Genomic DNA, 21,122 nt, shown 5'->3' with positions numbered 1-21,122 from the left:
ATGTGGAAAAAGTCAAGGGGTATGATTACTCTCGCAAACACACACTTGTGGACACAGGCAACACAACACAGTTTATTTTTAGTGTATTTTTTTGCTATATTTGTTTCAGCTCAGGACTGCATCTGCCTGCTCAGGTGTGACAAAGTAGAGAGAAAGAGAGGAAATATAAAAAACACAAGACAACAGAGAGGGACAGGACAACCCTGATCCATAGCTGCTGGGGGAGCTCTCTTCATATTCTCACTGAATCAGTGCCCAATGCTACTCAGCCAATGATATTCAGAGCTAGGTATCTCTCTGCTCTGTAAGACAGACCACACTAGACTAGCTGTAGAAGACAGGGGTGATCTGCATTCTTATACTGCCAGTGTCTGTATGTCACACCCTGACCATAGTTTGCTTTGTATGTTTCTATGTTTTGGTTGAGAGGCAGGTGTTAGTCATTGCATTAATCGAGCTGCCGCTCCTCTGTCCCGAGCTGCCGCCCCTCAGTCCAGTGGGGGTCATTAAGTAGGGTCGCCGTGGCTAGTGGGCCACGGAAGCGGACAAGGTGGGGAACTAAGACTACGGTGAAGTGGGGGCCACGTCCAGCACCAGAGCCGCCACCGCGGACAGATGCCCTGATCTGAGTGGGCATTCTATGTTGGATGTGTTGTTTGTCTATTTCTATGTCTGGCCTGATATGGTTCTCAATCAGAGGCAGGTGTTAGTCATTGTCTCTGATTGGGAACCATATTTAGGTAGCCTGGGTTTCACTGTGTGTTTGTGGGTGATTGTTCCTGTCTCTGTGTTTGTACCAGATAGGGCTGTTTTAGGTTTTCACGTTTCTTGTTTTTGTTAGTCTGTGCATGGCTAGTTTTCTTCATTAAAAAACCATGAATAGAAACCACGCTGCATTTTGGTCCGCCTCTCCTTCACCGCAAGAAAGCCGTTACACTGTAAGCATTAATATTAATTTCACTGCACCTGCGATAACATCTGCAAAACTGTGGATGCGACCAATAAACTTTGATTTGATCTGTCTGCCTGCAAGTCTGCCTGGGGTTCAGTGGGACTGTGGAGTCTCCTCTCCGGCCCCTCTCTCCTGGGTCATTATCACTGTACATCGTTACATATGCTTGCATTCTGAAGGCGTGCCGTGAGCCTCGCGGTAGCCTGTCTGTCGACTGGCAAATTCATCACCCCCTGGAAACGTCGCCACCGGCACCTCTGCACAGGCTGAACGAGCCAATAAAAAAACCTGCTCTGCATGCATTCTGATCATTTCACGGGTGCGATTGATGACTCACACAATCGATACATCAACGCACGTGTTGCACCAGGATGAATAAGCGGAGGAGCGTTGGAACATATAAGAAGTTAATTCATATTCCAAAGACTTTGTGCCCTCCATGAAGGTTGATGAAGTACCATCATCACACCAACATCTATGTCGTTCCACAAGGGATGTACCATCACTTCTAATGTTTATTTGTTACTGTAAAGCCTATGGCATGACAATGTGTTTGAGTGTTGGGAGGGTTGAGTGACTTAATAAGGATTTTGATTGTATTATGTAAAGGTTTTAGAGGTGTGGTCCTCACCTTCCATTTCCAATCAGGCCTCTGTCTCGTTGGAATGTCACTGTGGTCCAACCAGAGAGAGATGGCAGGAAGTAGAGAGAGAGAGGGGGAATCAGTTTAATCAGAAGAGTCCTTTGTTAAGATTGAATATGTTTCAAGCTGTTATATATTTTCCTCATATATATTCTCAAAATATATTCTAGCCCAATATCCAAAGTTAGGTGACAAGACAGGACGAATGGTCAATACCTGCACGGGTAAAGGTGAAGGACTGAACTGCAAAACAAAAAGACAGAGAGTGTGTGTGTGTTAAAAGCCTGTCGACACTCGACACCAACGATGTAACATCAGCATAAACAAACATGAACACAACCACAGACGTAAAAAATATGCAAACACCATCCTTTTGACGATGGTAGTCACATTTTGATCAGGAAAAATGTGACAAAGAATAACTAGAGTATGGAGGTTGGCTGGATGAGAAATACAAAGCAGGCAGGAAAAAGGAGACAGAAACATTTAACTGGATATTGAAGATACATTTGCTCTGAGAAGAGGTGGGATCAGATGAACAGCGATGGTGAATAAAGTAAATCACTATTGAATTAGATAATCAACATGGTTTCCACACCAGCCACTGAAGCATGGTGATAGCAATACACATTATAATGAGAATAGTCCACAGCTACATGCTACCCACCCATCCCCCAGAAGGCCAATCAAAAAATACGCATACCTAAATCTGGAAAATGCATTTATGGCTAATGTGTGAACATGGGTCACGGTTCCATAATGAAAGGGAATGTGAATTACTTATTTGAATTGAGTGTATTTGAGTTTTAAGGTGCAGTGTTGATGGGATTGTGTTTATAGCCGATGCATATAGGTGCACAATGGATTAAAGCAAATAGGACTTATTTCCGTCTGAGCTGAACATCTCTACCTTTGTTCTGCATTAAATTATATACCATCGAGCCAAAACAGCTCTGTCTCTCACCTCTGGGATTCCACTTATCCACGCTAGACACGTCCTCTAAAGGCAGTTGGGAAAGCTAGTCTACACTGTAATGTGTTTGCATAGTGTGTCTGATCTCTGTTGATAATACTCAGGCCTGTGTCTGTAACAGTATATAGTGGTTCTGACCTGCATAGTTGCTGAGGCCCTTCCTCTTCTTCCTCCTACAGTACAGCCAGGCGCTGAAGCCCATGAGGACGATCCAGCAGGCCCCTCCCAGCCCAGCGATGAAGGCTGGCTGCTTCACCACGTCTGAGATGCTGTTGTTGCCCTCCGCCCCCGTCATCACATCACGCAGCTCTGCACCTGGGACAGACAGGAGGGGACAGGGGACACCCATCGGATTGACAGAATGGCATCTGGTGGATGGATAGTGCTATGTTGTCCACTAGACCTAAACCAGTCAACAGCTAACATCTTTCAAAATGGTTTAAAATCAATGTTTATCAATAGGTAATAACAAAATCTACTATATAATCTAAAAACAATCAACTCTGTATGAAAGGTACAATCACGTTACAGTTATTTTCTAGGTTTAAAACAATACAACACCATGAAATACTATAGATAAATAATATCAAATAAAAAAACACACCATCGAAACCATAAAAAAACTGCAATATGTAGGCAGAGTGTTCATCAACTCAGCAGTGCTCTCATCAATTTGAGCTCCGAGACGGGAGATTGACAGAGCAGCTCAGACAGAGTTTGATTTTCTGCTGCAGCTACTGTGCTGTGAAATTAGATTCACAGTCTCCAGCTTGAGCAGGAGCCCCAGCCCCAGTCATTAAGCCTCAGTCCACAGGCCTCTGTTTGCCTGTCTCTGGCTGTTGAGGATATTTCCCCCACACATCAGTCAAAAGTCACGGATGAAGAGCATCTGGCCTGGTTCTGCTACTGATTTTAGGCCTATATACTCAGCGCATCCCTCAGCAGTTTGATAAGATGTGATTGGATGATAAACCCACCCCAATAACACTGTGTACCATTTTTAGCGACAGCCACACAGATATCGAGGATTATTATTATGGCTAACAGCTCTCAACACACTGTTACTGGACACTACACTAAATTAAACGCTATTGATTTCCTGATAGATCGCTATGTATGTAGCCAGCCTTACAGAAGTCACTGAACTCCTCGTTTCAAACCGTACACATGTGATCTCCGACAATGCAGAATGTATTTTTTCCCAAGTGTGATAAATTGATCAATCATTCTTCCAGACCGCCTGCCTGTGAATCAGATTAGGGTTCCCTGCTATTATGTGGGTTGCCTCAGACCATGTGCCCTGTGTGTTTATGTGTTACCTATGATAATAGGCTGGGGCTCGCTCTTCACTCCCACCCCCGAGCTGGTGCCTGCCGCCACCTCCACACGGTACTGCACCCCTGCCTGCAGACCCCCCACCACCACCGAACGGATGGCCGCATCCACCGTCTTATTCACATGGAAATGGGTCTCGTTTGCCAGGCACCAGATCTAACACACACATACACACACACGCACACACACAGGGACAGGGACAGGAATTTGTGGTGAGAGACAGTTGATACCCAATTTCAAATCAAATCAAAGCGTATTGGCACAGGTAAACAGTGTAATAAAATGCTTACTAGCAAGCTTTCTCAATAGGGCAATGTAGACATTTCTTGTAATATTTATACACAATAAAAATACAGTGAACCTGTATAGCAGAGCATTATTCTCAATAAGACTACTGTATCCTATACAGATTGCTGCTCCCTACCTTGTACTCCTGGATGATGCCGTTCTGGTGTTCTGTGGGCGGGGGGTCCCAGGACACACTGATGGAGGTGCTGTTATGGTTCCCCACTGTCAGCACTGTCACCTGCTGAGGAGGAGCGCTGGGCGCTGCATGGAGAGAAGGCACAACAAAACACATCAACATAAATATTACCACATACCGATATTCTCATTCCAACAGAAAACTGCTCCTGCTGCCTGCCGTTGTGGTTTAACTGAGCACAACAGAGAGCACTGCCTTGATTTATATGAAAATTGTTCAGTGAGGCAGGCTTTCTCTTTAGCAGCAGCAAAGCCCAGTGCCACTGCTTTAACAACATTTGTTAAAGCCCAATGCCACTGCTTTAATAACCTTTGTTAAAGCCCAATGCCACTGCTTTAATAACATTTGTTAAAGCCCAATGCCACTGCTTTAATAACATTTGTTAAAGCCCAATGCCACTGCTTTAATAACATTTGTTAAAGCCCAATGCCACTGCTTTAATAACATTTGTTAAAGCCCAATGCCACTGCTTTAATAACATTTGTTAAAGCCCAGTGCCACTGCTTTAATAACATTTGTTAAAGCCCAATGCCACTGCTTTAATAACATTTGTTAAAGCCCAATGCCACTGCTTTAATAACCTTTGTTAAAGCCCAATGCCACTGCTTTAATAACATTTGTTAAAGCCCAATGCCACTGCTTTAATAACATTTGTTAAAGCCCAATGCCACTGCTTTAATAACATTTGTTAAAGCCCAATGCCACTGCTTTAATAACATTTGTTAAAGCCAACATGTGTTAAAGCAGCGGCATTGTGCTTTGCTGCTTGGGAGAGCCACCACTCTCTACACTTCATGCTTCCAGACTCTCTCTCTCTCTTTTTCTTCCTCTCTCCAACCTTCATCCCTTACAGTATACTTCAATCTTGCTTTTTCTAATTTCTCATTCTTTTTCCTCTCTTTTAAAGTTGCAACAGAGTAACAAAGTAGCAGAGGTCTCTTGGTGCCTTCATAGGTTTAGGGGAATCAACTATAACAGTCCATCTAATAGAACAGCCAATTAGAACCTCTAATGCTACACAATACTATTGGCCTTCATATTAATGGATCACGGCCAACACACACAGTCACACACTAGCACTTGGACGCTAAAGATGTGCATATCTGAGCTAAATGAAAGCACTCCATTCTGGTGTACAGTAATGAAGGAGATGCTAGTATGTCCATTAGCTCTGTGATGTATCGCCGGTAGAAATATGACCCACGGTGTTTCATGTAATGTGCTAAGTGACACTATGGCAACCCCAAGGCCAATCGTTTGAGATCTAGAAAACACTCTTTATCCCCTGTGTGGGCAGACAGACCACTCAGACCCTTCACTTTCAAAAGCTGTATGGGGATTCAAACAGCTAGCAGACACCTGCAGGCTAACAGCATGGCTATGGGATCGCTTAACACATGGGCCTATTGTTTCTATAGTGTTGGAGGTTCATTATTATTAATCCATTCAGAACACTACAGTAACTTCATACTTTGAACTACCACCTCTGTATGTCCGAGGTACAACTCATTCAAATCCGATTGGTTGGATGGGAAAACTCAGGACTAAACTCAATTGAGAAGCCACAAGTTCTGTAATGGCATTATACAGTCTGTGAAAGAACCATGTGAATCAGCTACTGGATCAACCTGGACTCAGTGGTAGACATAACATAGTAAACAAAAATCCGGGACACTCATATGATATATTACGTTTGGTATGGTATGTATTAATTTGTGGATGTCCATCGTTCATTTTGTATGATATGTTAAGAGTTACAATTTGTATGATATGTTACAAATTGCAGTTTGTTGTAGCTAACGTTAGTTAGGTGGCTAGGTGGCTAACACAAACGTTAGCTAGGTGGCTAATGTTAACTAGGCTAGGGTGAAGGTTAGGGTGAAGGTTAGGGTTTTATTTTTCAAATGCGCTGAATACAGCTGGTGTAGACTTAACTGTGAAATGCTTGCCTACAAGCCCTTCCCAATGATGCAGAGTTTAAAATAGTAACACAAGATGAATAAAATAAAATACACAATAATGGAGCTATATACAGGGAGTACCAGTAACAAATCAATGTGCAGGGTGGGGAATGAGATATTTGAGGTAGATATGTACATGAAGGCTAGCAAGGGACAAACTGAACATTCCCAGAGCAGGGGACGTGGAGAACAGCTACTGTGTGGGCCTAATTATGTTAATGTACACAAGGAATAAAAAGCAACCCAATTAATCAACCGTTCATAGAGAGCTGAATCGTAACCTGAGACACCTGTGTAACTTGAGCTTCTGTTCAAATCCCTGACTGACATCAACGTTTGATTTAACTTTAGTAACTTTTCATGTATGCATGTATATGATGGAAAGGGGGAGAGGTGCCAAGACAGAGAGAGAGAGAAAGAAAGAAAGAAAAGGGGCGGAGGGAGGTAAAATCATAAAGTCACAGCATGAATGCTGTATGCAACAGGGGCATGGCAGGTGACAGCAGGTGTCCAGGGAGAGTAGAGAGAGGGACAGGGAGAGGTGCAGGGAGAGAAGCAGGTAAAGGGTTGAGCTGGTGTCACAGGAAACAGCCCCCCCCCCTCTCTCTTGAGTGTGTCTGTTTGCAGAGAGAGTGTGTTTGTGTGTAATGCCATTCTGTATCAGCTTCTAGGTACAGTATGTGGCCATTACCTGATGTAGCAAACAAGTAGCATTGATGTCAAATAATTTCAGGAGTTTCTGACAGTGAAAATAGTACCTCCTACACAGTTGGCAATATCTGTTGCATCACTACACATATTGAGTCGGTAAAGGTCCTTTACCTTCCTCCAAGGTGCGTGCTGTCATTGATTCACTGTCTGCTCCCTGGAACTCGTTGAAGTACGGACAGACTTTTATCTCGTAGACAACACCCTTCTTCAGGCCAGACAGAGCCACGTCTCTCTCTGAGGGGACCTTCACGTCCTGCACCTGCCAGGTCCCCGGGGAGGGCAGGCCTGACGTCTGCCTGTACAGAACACGATAGCCCTGGATAAACTGAGAAGGTTTCTCCACCTGAAGGAGAGAAAAGGAGGCAGACGTATATATTGCAGATTTTTTAAAGGGAATTTTCAATAATGATATAAGAAAATGTATTCTTCAACATTAGCTAAATCATATCAACTTTGATTCATAGTAACTACTTCCTGCCCATTTAAATACACCACAAGCCAACCAAACCAGCAAAACAGAGAGCTACGAAGCTCTTACACCCTGACAGAGTGGATTAAAACCACACGTTATCCTTTTCTGTAAACAAATCGCGTTACTATGGCGGGGGAAAGCTGCAGTGGTGGGGTCTGGGGATGGAGTGTGCAACATAACTCACAGTAATGGCTTGTTAACAGGGGCAGAAGCAAGCAAAAGCTTTTACAGGGCAAATAAAGCAGCTGTTTACCGTCAGTCCAGTCCAGATAAATCATGGAAACGTGCTGCTGATGCTCTGCCTCTACGGTTGCCTGCTTGCATTTCATTTAACGATGTGATTGGTGAATCTAAAAGCTTTATGATCGCCCGCCCCCACACTCTCTCTTTCCCCTCCCCTCCCTTACCTGTAGTGGAACTGTTTGATCCATCTAGATGCAGCCATAGCGGGAGTAAATATCAGAAACAAGCCCATTCTGTTTAGTTTTCCCTTGTCTTATAGGACAGGTATGCTAGGGTATGTTAGGAGAAGAGTTTTGCTTGACAATAATAGTATTTGTGAAGAATAAAAACCTACGCTTATTCTGAGATTTAATCTGGCCTGTGTTACAATGTAATTACATACTAGAAATATTATCATGTAACTAACTGAAAATGGTAGATGGTATCTCAAAGTGTAATTTCAATTGAATGGTATTTTGGATTGTTCCCTTGAATAAGCCATGCTATTAACTAGTGTACCTGTCATAGGTGTGTGTACTGGGAGTAGAGTCAGGTGCAGGAGAGCAGAGTTGTGAACAGGCGAACACTTTATTTAGGCAGGAGAAACCAACAGACTGTGTCGAAACCTCCAGCCAATGCAAAAGTGCAAACGCGCAAACAGTCACAGTAATATTGTATAAACACAATAACATACCTCGTGAAATAAAACACGGAATAAACACATACTAGTAAAGCCTGTCAACACAGACACGTAACACAAAACAACCTCACACAAAGACATGAGGGGGAACAGAGGAATATCTACATGTATTGTGATTGGGGAATGAAAACCAGGTGTGCAGGGAACAAGACAAAACAAATGGATAAATGAAAAATGGAGCGGCGATGGCTAGAAAGCAGGTGACCTCGACCGCCGAACGCCGCCCGAACAAGGAGAGGGTCCGACTTTGGCGGAATTCATGACAGTACCATCTGCTAAACAAAACAATGGTGCTATGCAGCACTATACAAATTCCTTTCTCGAAGAGAACCAGATACCTAATAATGTTAATATGACATCAAGGCACTGGTGCATACAGTGCTGAAGCATATGGAGTGCATGGGTGTACATGCGTGTGCATGTATGTCAGTGGAGGCTCCTCAGTGGAGGAAGGGGAGGACCATCATCTTCAGTGAATTGTATAAAAATAAAAATATTAAAACATTACAAAAGTTATCCTTTTTAGATAAAACTACACTAAATATATTCACATCACCAAATAATTGATTAAAACACACTGTTTTGCAATGAAGGTCTACAGTAGCCTCAACAGCACTTTGCAGGGTAGCACCATGGTGTAGTCGGAGGACATCTAGTTTCGATCCTCCTCTGGGTACATTGACATCAATACAAAACCTAGGAGGCTCATGGTTCTCATCCTCTTCCATTGACTTACACAGTAATTATGACAACTTCAAGAGGACGTCCTCCAACCTATGTTTTCCACCCAATCAAATGATCAGAGAATTAATCTAATACTGGAAGCATAAGCTACAGCTAAGACTGCAGTGCATAAAATGTGGTGAGTAAGAGAATAGTTGGAACTGTTTTGAACAAATTCATTTTTTCATAAAAGGAAGGAAAAGCAAGAGAGCGGGAGAGAGAGAGTGCGAATGCAGATAGCTAGTTTAGCCTACTCAAACAGAGAGGGATGCTATGTTAGCTAGCTGGCTATGGCTATCCAACACTGGAACGCTTCCAAGTTAAGGTAATTGGTTTTATTAATTTACTGCTAGATTGTAGCGGGTTTACTCACACGTTAGTTCTAATGGCTAGAGTACTGACTAGCTATGACATTAGCTAATATGGTGACAACTATGTAGGCTGTGTGTAGGGGTTATGTTATGAAGGTTTGCCTGGAAAGTTTTTTTTGCCCGGTCACAGACAACTGACGTGTTGTACACTGAAGTCCACATGCGAAGGGACAAGGTTAGAGGAGGAGAGCGCGTAGATGCAAGAAGGAATTCTACAACAAGCTAAACGATCATGCTGTTTGTATGTGGCTGCTATGAAAGTGAACTGTTTTTGCATATGATCAGGGGTGTATTCATTCCACCGATAATATTACACCCTACATCAGCTAGAGTGTGCAAGGCGGTATTGAATGTGTCACTGTTTGTCACCTAGATTACTAAAAGTGTTCTCTCTACCTGTGCACCTAAAATGTAAACTTTAAATCATATGCTAGGTTGTAGCAACCTAATGATAGGTATAGGGAAATTTGAATATCTTGTAGTAAGTAGCCTTTTTACATCGATTTTACATTGAGCTGGGTTTAATCATACCAATGTTATTTGTCACATGTGCCGAATACAACAGGTGTAGACCTTCCCGTGAAATGCTTACTTACAAGACCTTAACCAACAATGCAGTTCAAGAAATAGAGTTAAGAAAATATTTACTAAATAAACGTAATTAAAATTTCATAAATCAAAAAGTAACACAATAAATGTACATGACAATAACAAGGCTATATACATGGGGTAACCGTGTACAGGTTAATCGAGGTAATTTGCAAAGTGACTATGCATAGATAATAAACAGCAAGTAGCAGCAGTGTAAAAACAAAAGAGGGGAGGGGGTTCAATGTAAATAGTCCGGGTGGCCATTTGATTAGAACATGAATGACAGTCATCCGTTATGCTGTAATAGAAAAAAATGCTCATCAAATTTTAAAAAATTGGCCACCCTCATCCTAAATGTCACCGACCGCCACTGATGTATGTGTGGAATAGAAGAGCCTCTGTCATTAAGCAGTGCTCTCCAGAAGGCAGAAGGGAAATATTAATAACCTCCAGATAAAGAGCTGACTGCAAACCGCATCCAAAAGAGAGAACACAACATGTTGCCGCTAATGGTGATGTATTTGTCTCAGTGAGAAACATTTGTCTTAATTCCTGCGTCACCCCAAACAATCACAGATTGATGGAACACCAGCTGTCCTTGGACTCCACGTCCACCCGTCTCAGACACTTGCACTGTGTGTGTGTGAGCACACGTGTGTGCGTGTGTTTATGCATGTGTGTGTGCTAACTGAGAACAGACAGTGGGTGACACAGCATTTATGTGTGAAAAACTAAACTCAAACTGTGTATGAAGCTTGGAGATAAGCAAAGGCTTGGAACTGGCTCTGTTCCTGAACGATCCTAACGCTGTACAAGGCTCATCTCTCTCGCTACTCAGCTCTTCAGGTTCTATACTGCCTGTTTGATTCAGTGAGAATAATAACTCACCACTGAGACAAAGCATCCTTGTTCATACCAAACCTACTCATACTAGTTCCTCATTGTGACATCTATACATAAATTAATAATTGGGCTCTGCAAGTCTAAATCTTAAATTACAGTGTTTTTGTTGAGTCCCATTACAGAATATCAACAGATGCTCAAACTGTCAACTGCAATTCTGTCGATATGCAACATTAAAAACAATTGACAGTATTGATTCCTATCAGCGGTACTCACAGTCCATGTGACCTGGACAGAGGTGGAGCTGATGACCACAGGGTTATGCATGCTGACCACCACATCACCCAGCTCCTTCTGGACACGTCGATGGTCGACACCCTGCACCGGAGGGCTGATGTCTGAGAGAGAGAACGAGAAAGAGAGAGAGATAGAGAGAGAGAGAGAGAGAGAGAGAGAGAGAGAGAGGAAAGAGAGAAAGTGAGAGAGAGACAGACAGACAGAGAAAGAGAGAATGCGTGGGAGAGAGAGAGAGAGAGAGAGAGAGAGGAAAGAGAGAAAGTGAGAGAGAGACAGACAGACAGAGAAAGAGAGAATGCGTGGGAGAGAGAGAGAGAGAGAGAGAGAGAGAGAGAGAGAGAGAGAGAGAGAGAGAGAGAGAGAGAGAGAGAGAGAGAGAAAGAAAGAAAGAAAGAGGATGATGCCAATTTCGATGAAACCTGTATGAAAATGTTCTAATGGCATGAGGCACACTGAGACACAGTGGTTAGTTCTGTACAGTACCTTGGGTGCGGACAGGCTCAGACATGGGGCTTGGGTCTCCAAGACCCTGGGCATTGACCGCTCTGATGATGAACAGGTAGACCGTGTTGGGTCGCAGGTCCTTGACCGTGAACTGTGTGGTCTTCCCGTGGTCAGCCACAGTCTGCCAGCTGTTGCTGACCAGCTGACTGCTCACAGAGAAAACAGGAGGAAGATATTTAGTGAAGCCAAGAAAAGCTTTTACGGAAATAACATTCCGTACTGTAGCTATGGCAGTCCTATTGTTTTTCACTTAGCTAATTTAACTAGCAACATCAAGACACCTGCAAATCTAGTCTGAAACCTAAACACTTTTTAGCGTTTCAAAAACCTCTGATCAACCTTGTTGGACTGTACATGTTTCTTGTATGCAGACTATTCAGCCAAAGCCCTAGGGTATATGTGCTTGCCCTGAACATGCCAGTGAACCATATGCCCACATACATGCATACATCTGTCATTACTCTGAAAGTTTGGGGTAATTTACTGCAGCTTCTCTTAGGGCCAAGGTTCCCAGACATACCCAAAGGCCTCAATGACATAGGAGGAGATTGGGGACCCCTCCTCGGTCCCAGGTTCCCAAGACAACGACACTGTGCTCTTGGTGACATCAGTGACCTCTGGCTTGGAGGGAGGCCCTGGTAGGGTACTGGCATTATGGGACATGGAGTCTGTGAGGTCACTGGACTCTGAGATGGAGAAAAGGAGAACAGGTTCTTTCAAAATTAATCAAAATGGACAAGATTGAAGGAGAAACGAAAGCATCAGGTTGATTGGCTTCAATCAATGGTGTGTACTGTACACTCTTAGAAAATATGGTTCCAAAAGGGTTCTTTGGCTGTCCCCATAGGTCCGAGAACCCTTTTTTTTGTTTCAGGTAGAACACCTTTTGGTTTCAGGTAGAATTATTTTGGTTAATCAAAAGAGAACGATAGGGCTCTCCCAAAAGCTTGGCTGGTGTGTAAAACCTGTGAATTCAGACAATCAAAGAGGTGTAATGGGTTCACACACAAAAATATGTTACATACTGTAAAGCTTACTTTATTGTTCGATGTTTTTCATTTTTTTACTGCCTCAGGGATAGTGTACACAGACGTTTTGGCTTTAGAGCCTTCTTCAGTGTGTAGGTACATTTTTCTTTAATTCCAAACAGCATTTGTAAAAAAACAACAGATTAGCAGCAGGTGCTTCTAATCGGGGTTGCCACTCATCTGCCAATCAGGAACTATTTTGGGTTCCACGTAGAACCATCTGTGGAAAAGGTTCTACATGGAACCCAAAATGGTTATAAGCGTTCTCCTACGGGGACAGTCGAATAACCCTTTTCGGTTCTAGAATAAAATGGACACATTGTTACTATACCTCTGACATCCAGGAAGGCACTCCATGAGGTCTCCCCACTGGAGCTGGTGGCCACACAGGTGTACAGCCCAGAGTCAGATAGCTAAGGAGGACAGAGGAACACATCAGAACACATCAGAACATACACTGACCAGACAGTTGACAATAAAACAACTGTCTTCCCATTTATTTATTTAAAGAGAAACAACCAAACATGCATCCCTAAAACTGATCATACAACTGACCAACCAAACATTCAGCTGATGAACAAATCAATCAACTTCTCAAATAATAACAGTTTGGAAAGATAAACTTTTTTATATTGAGTACAGTGCCTTCAGCAATTATTCACACCCCTTGTAATGTTACAGCCTGAATTTAAAATAGATCAAATTTAGATTTTGTGTCATTGGCCTACACACAATACCCCATAATGCCAAAGTTGAATTACAAATGAATAAAACATGTCAATAACCATTCACCCCTTTGTTATGGCAAGCCTAAATAAGTTCAAAAGTAAAAATGTGCTTAACAAGTCACATAATAAGTTGCATGGACCTTGTGTCCAATAATAGTATTTAACATTATTTTTTAAGACTACCTCATCTCTTTACCCCACACATACAATTATCTGTAAGGTCCCTCAGTCGAGCAGTGAACTTCAAACACAGATTCAACAAAAAAGATCAGGGAGCTTTTTAAATGCCTCGCAAAAAGGGTAGACGGGTAAAAACCCAGACATTGAATATCCCTTTGAGCTGAAGTTACTTTTTAATTACACTTTGGTTGGTGTAAAAATACACCCAGTCACTACAAAGACACAGAGGGCCTTCCTAACTCAGCTGCCGGAGAGGAAGGAATCCGCTTAGGGATTTCACCATACGGCCAATGGTGACTTTAAAACAGTTACAGAGTTTAATGGCTGTGATGGGAGAAAACTGAGGATGTCTCAACATTGTAGTTACTCCACAATATTAACCTAAATGACCTAAAAGAGTGAAAAGAAGGAAGCCTGTACAGAATAAAAATATTCCAAAACATCCATCCGGTTTGCAATAAGGCACTAAAGTAAAACTGCAAAAATGGGGCAGAGAAAATAACTTTATTTCCCGAATACCACGCATTATATTTGGGGTAAATCATCACCGAGTACTACTCTTCATATTATCAAGCATGGTGGTGGCTGCACCATGTTGTGGGTATGCTTGTCATCGGCGAGAACTAAGGTGTTTTTGTTTTATAGAAATAAACTGAATAGAGCTCAGCACAGGCTAAATCCTAGAGGAAAACCTGGTTCAGTGTGCTTTCCAACAGACACCGGGAGACAAATTCACCTTTCAGCAGGATAATAACCTAAAACATAAGGCCAAATGTACACCGGAGTTGCTTACCAAGACGACAATTAATGTTCCTGAGTGGCCTAGTTACAGTTTTAACTTTGGCTTGAAATCTATGGCAATACTTAAAAAATGTGTTCTAGCAATGGTCAACAACCAACCTGACAGAGCTTGAAGAAATCTATAAATAAAAATGTGAAAATATTGTACAATCAAGGTGTGCAAAGCTCTTTGAGACGTACCCAGAAAGACTCACAGCTGTAATCAATGCCAAATGAGATTCTAACATGTATTGACTCAGGAGGTTGAATACTTATGTAATCAAGACATATTGTGGTTTAAATGTTCATGAATCTTTTGCAAATGTTAGAATAGTTTTTCCACTTTGACATCACAGAGTATTTTTTTTTTACAATTAAATACATTTTAACCCCACCTTGTAACACAACAAAATGTGGGGAAAAAATCCATTGATATTAACCCTCCAAAGAGTAATTCATAAAACATTGTAATTTACATTTGTGCTAGGAGGCTAAGTGTTTGTTTCTTGGGCTTCAGGAATGTGACTGAAACATTTCAAATAAACTGATTATAAGTATAAGGGGATATCAGTGAACAAATGGTCAAGTCTCCGATGGCGCCAGTGCAATGAGTGGAGCTTACTCAGTTGTTCAAAAGCACATATCAGACCGAGAGCCTAATGGTTCTTAGGTAGTTATTAATAGGTTTTAAATTAGAAAACAATCTCTCCACAGAAGCGACAGTTACAGGGATGGTAAAAACAGTTTGATTGCCGTGGCAACATGAGGGAAACTGGGCAGAAGGGAGTTGAGCTTGAAATACAGCAGTTCTGTAACATCTTTAATTAATCCTCTCATTCTCCTTAATTGCCAGCCTCAACACATCACGGAAAGAGATTCACTGTATAGGAAGCTCTGGGGACAGCTCGTCTGAATATTGGGCAACCAATAAATTGACAGATGCAAACAGATTATCATATTTAGCAGACAACAGTTCTTTGGGCTTGAACTAAAAAAGCTGTTTGCGATTTCGTTCATACTAGTGAACAAGCGCTTAAATTGTGTGGTTGCAATATCAACAGTCCCTTATCTATGTTATATCTTGGCATGCATCATTCAAGGCTACGTTTAAATTGTGTGCAGAGCAATGTCTCAGAAAAGACTGTCTAGGTTGGTAATACTCAATATATAAAACAGTCGGTTCCGCGACCTGGTGGTGGAAACATTTGCTCACAAAAAAAGGAGAATTCAGAAGATCAGGGGAGTCTCTCAACTTGGATTTAATTTAATTTGATTTAATTTACCTTGAATATTGCAGCCCAATAGCCAGACAAAACCCGCTGAGTTCAACAATAAATAGTGGCTTAATTAATCCTTAAGCCGACTACTTTTTTCCTCATTGTTTGGCTATTTGATAGAGAGAGCGAGGACGGCTCATGTCATTCAGGTTCAGGTAGCCTATACGGGACAGTTTAAAAAATCTAGCTGATTAGTATGCTGTTGCATCAAACATTTATTTTACAATCTGCAATGTTTGAATTTGCCACCAGCCGGCAGTATAAAAATTGCAGTATTGTGACACCATATAGACCTTCATGAAATGTTAGGCTTAATATGAGAAAATGACGACCAAATAGGCCTACCAATAAACATGTATCTATTAGCTAAAGCTAAGCTAAGCCATGGCATCACAGAAAGCCTATCATCGATAGGCATGCAGCCGCATAGACGTCACAATTTCAGCACTATGGACAGTGATCAGTAGTCTATACTTAAATGTTTTTTTATTTATTTAAAGGGGGGTCCAGACCTTGCAGGGGAGTCCAGAGAAACTGAGTTATACCAGTGAAGGCACTGTATGCTCATTAAAACCAGTGTGCCTTTTTGATAGTAGTAATATTGTTTGGTGGTAATGCTTGTTGGCTCCATTGGTCTTTCCAGTCCAACCTTGATCCAAGTTGGCCTTCACAGCCCTTTTGTCAACCTCTGCTATTGAAAGGGTAGGCAGCAGTACACAAAAAATGCATTAACCTCCACTGGCCTGATTCGCACCCAGGGAGAGAGGGAGTGGGTGACAACAAGAAGACAGAGCGAGGGAAGATGTGCTGAAAGTGCTGAAGTTATAAAAATAAAAAAACCGCTTAGTACAGACACAGTGAAACAGGGACATGATAATCTATTTAACGTTGGCCTCTTAAATACTGGGGCTGCTCCCTTACACACTCTCTCTCTCGCTCTCCCTTGTTCCCGCTCTCTCTCTCCTTTGTTCCTTCTCTCTCTCTCTCTCCCTTGTTTCCTCTCTCTCTCTCTCCCTTGTTCCCCCTCTCTCTCTCCCTTGTTCCCCCTCTCTCTCTCCCTTGTTCTCTCTCTCTCTCCAAAATAGGAGAGGGTTGTGAAACATTTTGGGGCGGTTTGGGAAGGGTTGTGTGGTTGCTGTTTTTGTACAACTGCTCTTTTACCAGTTTTACTCCATCATTTCTTCCATCCTAGCCACATTTCCTCACCTGCTTGCGTGCACCTCTCCAAAATCACTGTGTTTTGGTACTCCCCTTATGCAGTACGCTATTCCATGTGCTAACTTTTACTATACCACAGTATAGTAAACCTAACGGTCTTGTATGCCGTAGATCCACCATTTATAGTGACAATAGTGGTAGGTGGATCGTTTGTCCAGATCTGCAATAGGCTAACTAGCAATCATACCAGGCCCAGTTTAACACACTCTCTGCCTCCTCTCCAATCCATGCAGCTATTCCTTGCACACCTAGAAATGAATGCTTCAATATAGCCAAAATATTTATATATATATATATTTTTTATATATATAAACACAACCAGTCACAATATGCCATCTAATTATGCTAATTCAAAAGTTTCCTGTAGGCATGCAAAATATAATTCCAGCATCCTCAAAATAGCTTGACATTAACCAGGTTTCCATCCAAATTGTTTATGCGAGTAAAAAATGTCAAGACATCATAGGAAAGTATGCAGTTTATTTGGCTACAGGGTGGTGAAAGTGCACGTTGATAAGCTTGATGCTTCTTTCAATAAATATTGAGGGTCTTATTCAGGTGACATGATGATCGATGCTTGGCTGCCGTTTGACAAATAAAAATAATCTCACAATTTGTCCATAATAATATCATCATGTAGTAGGCTATACCTGCATTGTATCTGCAAGCTGTTGACTAGAGCGCATGTGCCAATACCGGTGGGCACATTCGCTATACCTACGCAACATTTCTGTGACAAAACCATCAGTAGAGTTGAAAATGCAATGGAAACCCTTTAAACTTGTATTTTTTATTAGGTACATAGCAATTTAAACCCAACATATATTGTGTATGTGCACTACGTATTTACACACAGATTATATTGGCCTAGGCTACTGTTGATTGTGAAGATGGAGGCCTTTTTCATTGAAGTAAAACAAAAGAAGAAAAAGAGTATGCCTACAGTATAGTGAAAAGCTTATGAGGGGAATTGAATGTACATTTTAATATTGTAGATCTGAAGAATACAGCATTTTGGAGCTCTATAGTCATTTGTTTTATATTTATTAGTATTACTGTATATAATTGTTATTTTTATAAGCTTATTTATTATTCAAAATCAGTTCTTTAAATATTAAAAACCTGTTTTGTTGAAAGATTTGGAGACATTTTCATTGGCTAAAATTACATCTGTCTTTTTAATTGTGTGCTTAAGATAGGTTATAAGTAGGCCTGTTTTAATATAAATAACATTATACTTTTTCTGTCATTTGTTGGGTATGGTAGGCACTTGCCTTTGTTGGTAATTGCTGCAATATAGCCTGTTCAAAACTTCTGTAAAGGTTTAAACCAAATTAAGTTCCAACTTTAATGCTGTGTTTGCCTGCTCGTATTTTCCCTATAAACAATGGCTTAAAATACTTTTGACATTATCGTAAATAATAAACTTTAGTGAAGGTTTGGTGTGGCTGATATTAAGCTTTAGCCACTGCAAGCATATGATATGAAGGCAGTGTGCACTGGCGCTCCAACTGACTCCAACAGTAGAACTTGAGGTGAGGAAGAATGTTTCATGCCTACCAGAGTTACTACTATAATCTAATAAAACAATGTGTATCTTTATACCAGATATTCTGATTGAAAAATAACAAATTAGCCTCCTTCTATACATCTGTACTATCTAGCCATCTGACATAAAGAAATGCATGTCAGTGTCGTAGCATGCCACCAGCATACATTGCATCTGTCTCCATCTCTCTGGGGCTAGGCCTACGCATCACGTCCTTATATAGGCTCTATATATTTTGTAATGTTAATAACATATAGTGGACACCTAAGCCTATAGGCCTATGCATGCAATGCCCTGATGCATTTAGTGCTCAAATCCCTGACAGCTGAATTGTGAGGTGGACAATTATTTTTTTAGGAAAGAAGCCTAAAAACCAATAAGAAAATGTTGCATATACTACACATCGAAACATAAGGAATAATGTTTGATATAAGCTGTTTTTAGGGACACGTAAATGTGGCTCATTTGGCCAATAACCCTCATTCATTGATGGTGCTGGTTCCGCCAATTCGGATCTGAATGCAAATGGATGTCCGGTAAATTTCTCAAATGTCTAGTTAAATTAAAGGCTTTCCAGTCACGGTGTCAGGCGACACATTTTCCTCTAAAGGAAACCCTGAAATATGCATATTGTTTTGATGCATATTTTAGAATATTCACATGAAAATCTGTCGCCAATTAGATGGAAACCTATAGACACCGTAAAGACGGTGTGCTAGTCCAGTGTCACTTTGTTTATGCCTGCACATCATGGTTCACCAGCAACCCCAAACATCTAAAAAAGATGCTACAGACTAGGTTTGAATATTTTCCTGGTATTTTACAAAATGTTCCACCTCGAGAATAACCACTTTTCTCCCGGGTAATCCGGTATTTCCCGCCCAAACCGGAAGTGCCATTCTAAAGCATATTAATACATGTATGTCTGGATTTGATTAGAGCTTTGATCGGCATGAAAATTCAAGTCTGATGCTACCTGAGGCTGATGAGTCATACATTAAATAATGTTATGAGCCCAAGCTAAATGATTGTGCCGTTATTCAATAAATGTTAAAAAATAAGGTGACCCCCAAAAGCCAGATAGAGAAGTGTAAATTAGGCATGTATTCAGTCCTTATATTTCTGCAGCATGTGCTGCAGCAAATGTAGTGACCACAATGGAAATAAGTCCCTGACTATATTGTGCAATCCCAGTCATTTTAAAAATGATTTCTGTATTCAGAAAGTATTCACACCCCTTGACTTTTTCCACATTTTGTTACGTTACAGCCTTATTCTAAAATGTATTAAATATTTTTTCCCTCATCAATCTACATACAATACCCCATAATGACAAAGCAAAAACAGGTTTTTATAAAGTTTTGCAAATGTATTAAAAATAAAAACTGAAATATCACATTTACATAAGTATTCAGACTCCTTACTCAGTACTTTGTTGAAGCACCTTTGGTAGCGATTACAGCCTCGAGTCTTCTCGAGTATGACGCTACAAGCTTGGCATACCTGTATTTGAGGAGTTTCGCTCATTCTTCTGCAGACCCTCTCAAGCTCTGTCAGGTTGGATGCTGAGCGTTGCTGCACAGCTATTTTCAGGTCTCTCCAGAGATACTAGATCTGGATCAAATCCAGGCTCTGGCTGGGTCACTCAAAGACATTCAGAGACTTGTCCTAAAGCCACTCCTGTGTTGTCTTGGCTGTGTGCTTAGGGTTTTGTCCTGTTAAAATGTGAACTTTCTCCCCAGGTCCTAAGCGCTCTGGAGCAGGTTATTATTATGGATCTCTCAGTACTTGTTCTGTTTATCTTTCCCTTGATCCCGACTAGTCTCCCAGTCCCTGCCACTGAAAAACATCCCCACAGCATGATTCTGCCAAGACCATGCTTCAACAAAGGGATGGTGCCAGGTTTACTCCAGACGTAACACTTGGTATTCAGGCCAAAGAGTTCAATCTTGGTTTCATGAGACCAGAGAATTTTGTTTCTCATAGTCTGAGAGTCCTTTTGGCAAACTCCATGTGGGCTGTCATGTGCCTTTTGATGAGGAGTGCCTTCCATCTGGCCACTCTACAATAAAGGCCTGATTGGTGGAGTGCAGCAGAAATGGTTGTCCTTCTGGATTCTTCTTCCATTTAACAATGATGAAGGCCAATAGTTCAATGCTGCAGAAATGTTTTGGTACCCTTCCCCAGACCTCTGCCTAGACTCAGTCTTGTCTCGGGGCTATACAGACAAGTCCTTTGACCTCATGGCTTGGTTTTTGCTCTGACATGCACTGTCAACTGGGACCTTATATAGACAGGAGTGTACCTTTCCAAATCATGTCCAATCAATTGAATTTACCACAGGTGGACTCCAATAAAGTTGTAGAAACATCTCAAGGATGATCAATGGAAACAGGATGCACCTGAGCACAATGTCAAGTCTCATCGCAAAGGGTATGAATACTTATGTAAATAAGGTATTTCTGTTTTTCATTTTAATATATTTGCAAAAATGTATAAACATTTATAAATCTAAAAATGTATAAAAACCTGTTTTCACTTTGTCATCGTGCGGTATTGTGTTTAGAATGATGAGGAAAA

The 21,122-nt window shown here is 41.4% G+C and overlaps 1 protein-coding gene across 5 annotated transcripts in view; it reads right to left on the bottom strand.

The window, feature by feature from the left end:
* LOC109892552 (roundabout homolog 2-like) overlaps positions 1–21,122 on the bottom strand; it is a 210,641-nt gene that overhangs the window by 17,122 nt on the left and 172,397 nt on the right. For 3 of the 5 annotated variants that reach the window (XM_031826449.1, XM_031826450.1, XM_020485166.2), the window contains 10 exons: positions 13,142–13,223; positions 12,303–12,468; positions 11,762–11,928; positions 11,258–11,379; positions 7,171–7,402; positions 4,328–4,452; positions 3,888–4,059; positions 2,707–2,883; positions 1,812–1,838; positions 1,584–1,623 (listed from right to left, as the gene is read on the bottom strand). In XM_031826449.1, the coding sequence (XP_031682309.1) occupies positions 1,584–1,623; positions 1,812–1,838; positions 2,707–2,883; positions 3,888–4,059; positions 4,328–4,452; positions 7,171–7,402; positions 11,258–11,379; positions 11,762–11,928; positions 12,303–12,468; positions 13,142–13,223 (1,310 nt within the window). The remainder of the gene's footprint in view (positions 1–1,583; positions 1,624–1,811; positions 1,839–2,706; positions 2,884–3,887; positions 4,060–4,327; positions 4,453–7,170; positions 7,403–11,257; positions 11,380–11,761; positions 11,929–12,302; positions 12,469–13,141; positions 13,224–21,122) is intronic. The other 2 variants (XM_031826451.1, XM_031826452.1) reach the window with 1 other exon arrangement.

Source organism: Oncorhynchus kisutch, linkage group LG6 (genome assembly GCF_002021735.2).
Source record: "Oncorhynchus kisutch isolate 150728-3 linkage group LG6, Okis_V2, whole genome shotgun sequence".
In the NCBI taxonomy this organism is placed as follows: Eukaryota; Metazoa; Chordata; class Actinopteri; order Salmoniformes; family Salmonidae; genus Oncorhynchus; species Oncorhynchus kisutch.
The sequence above is the reverse complement of the archived record's forward strand: the minus strand, read 5'-3'. Positions and strand labels throughout refer to the sequence as shown.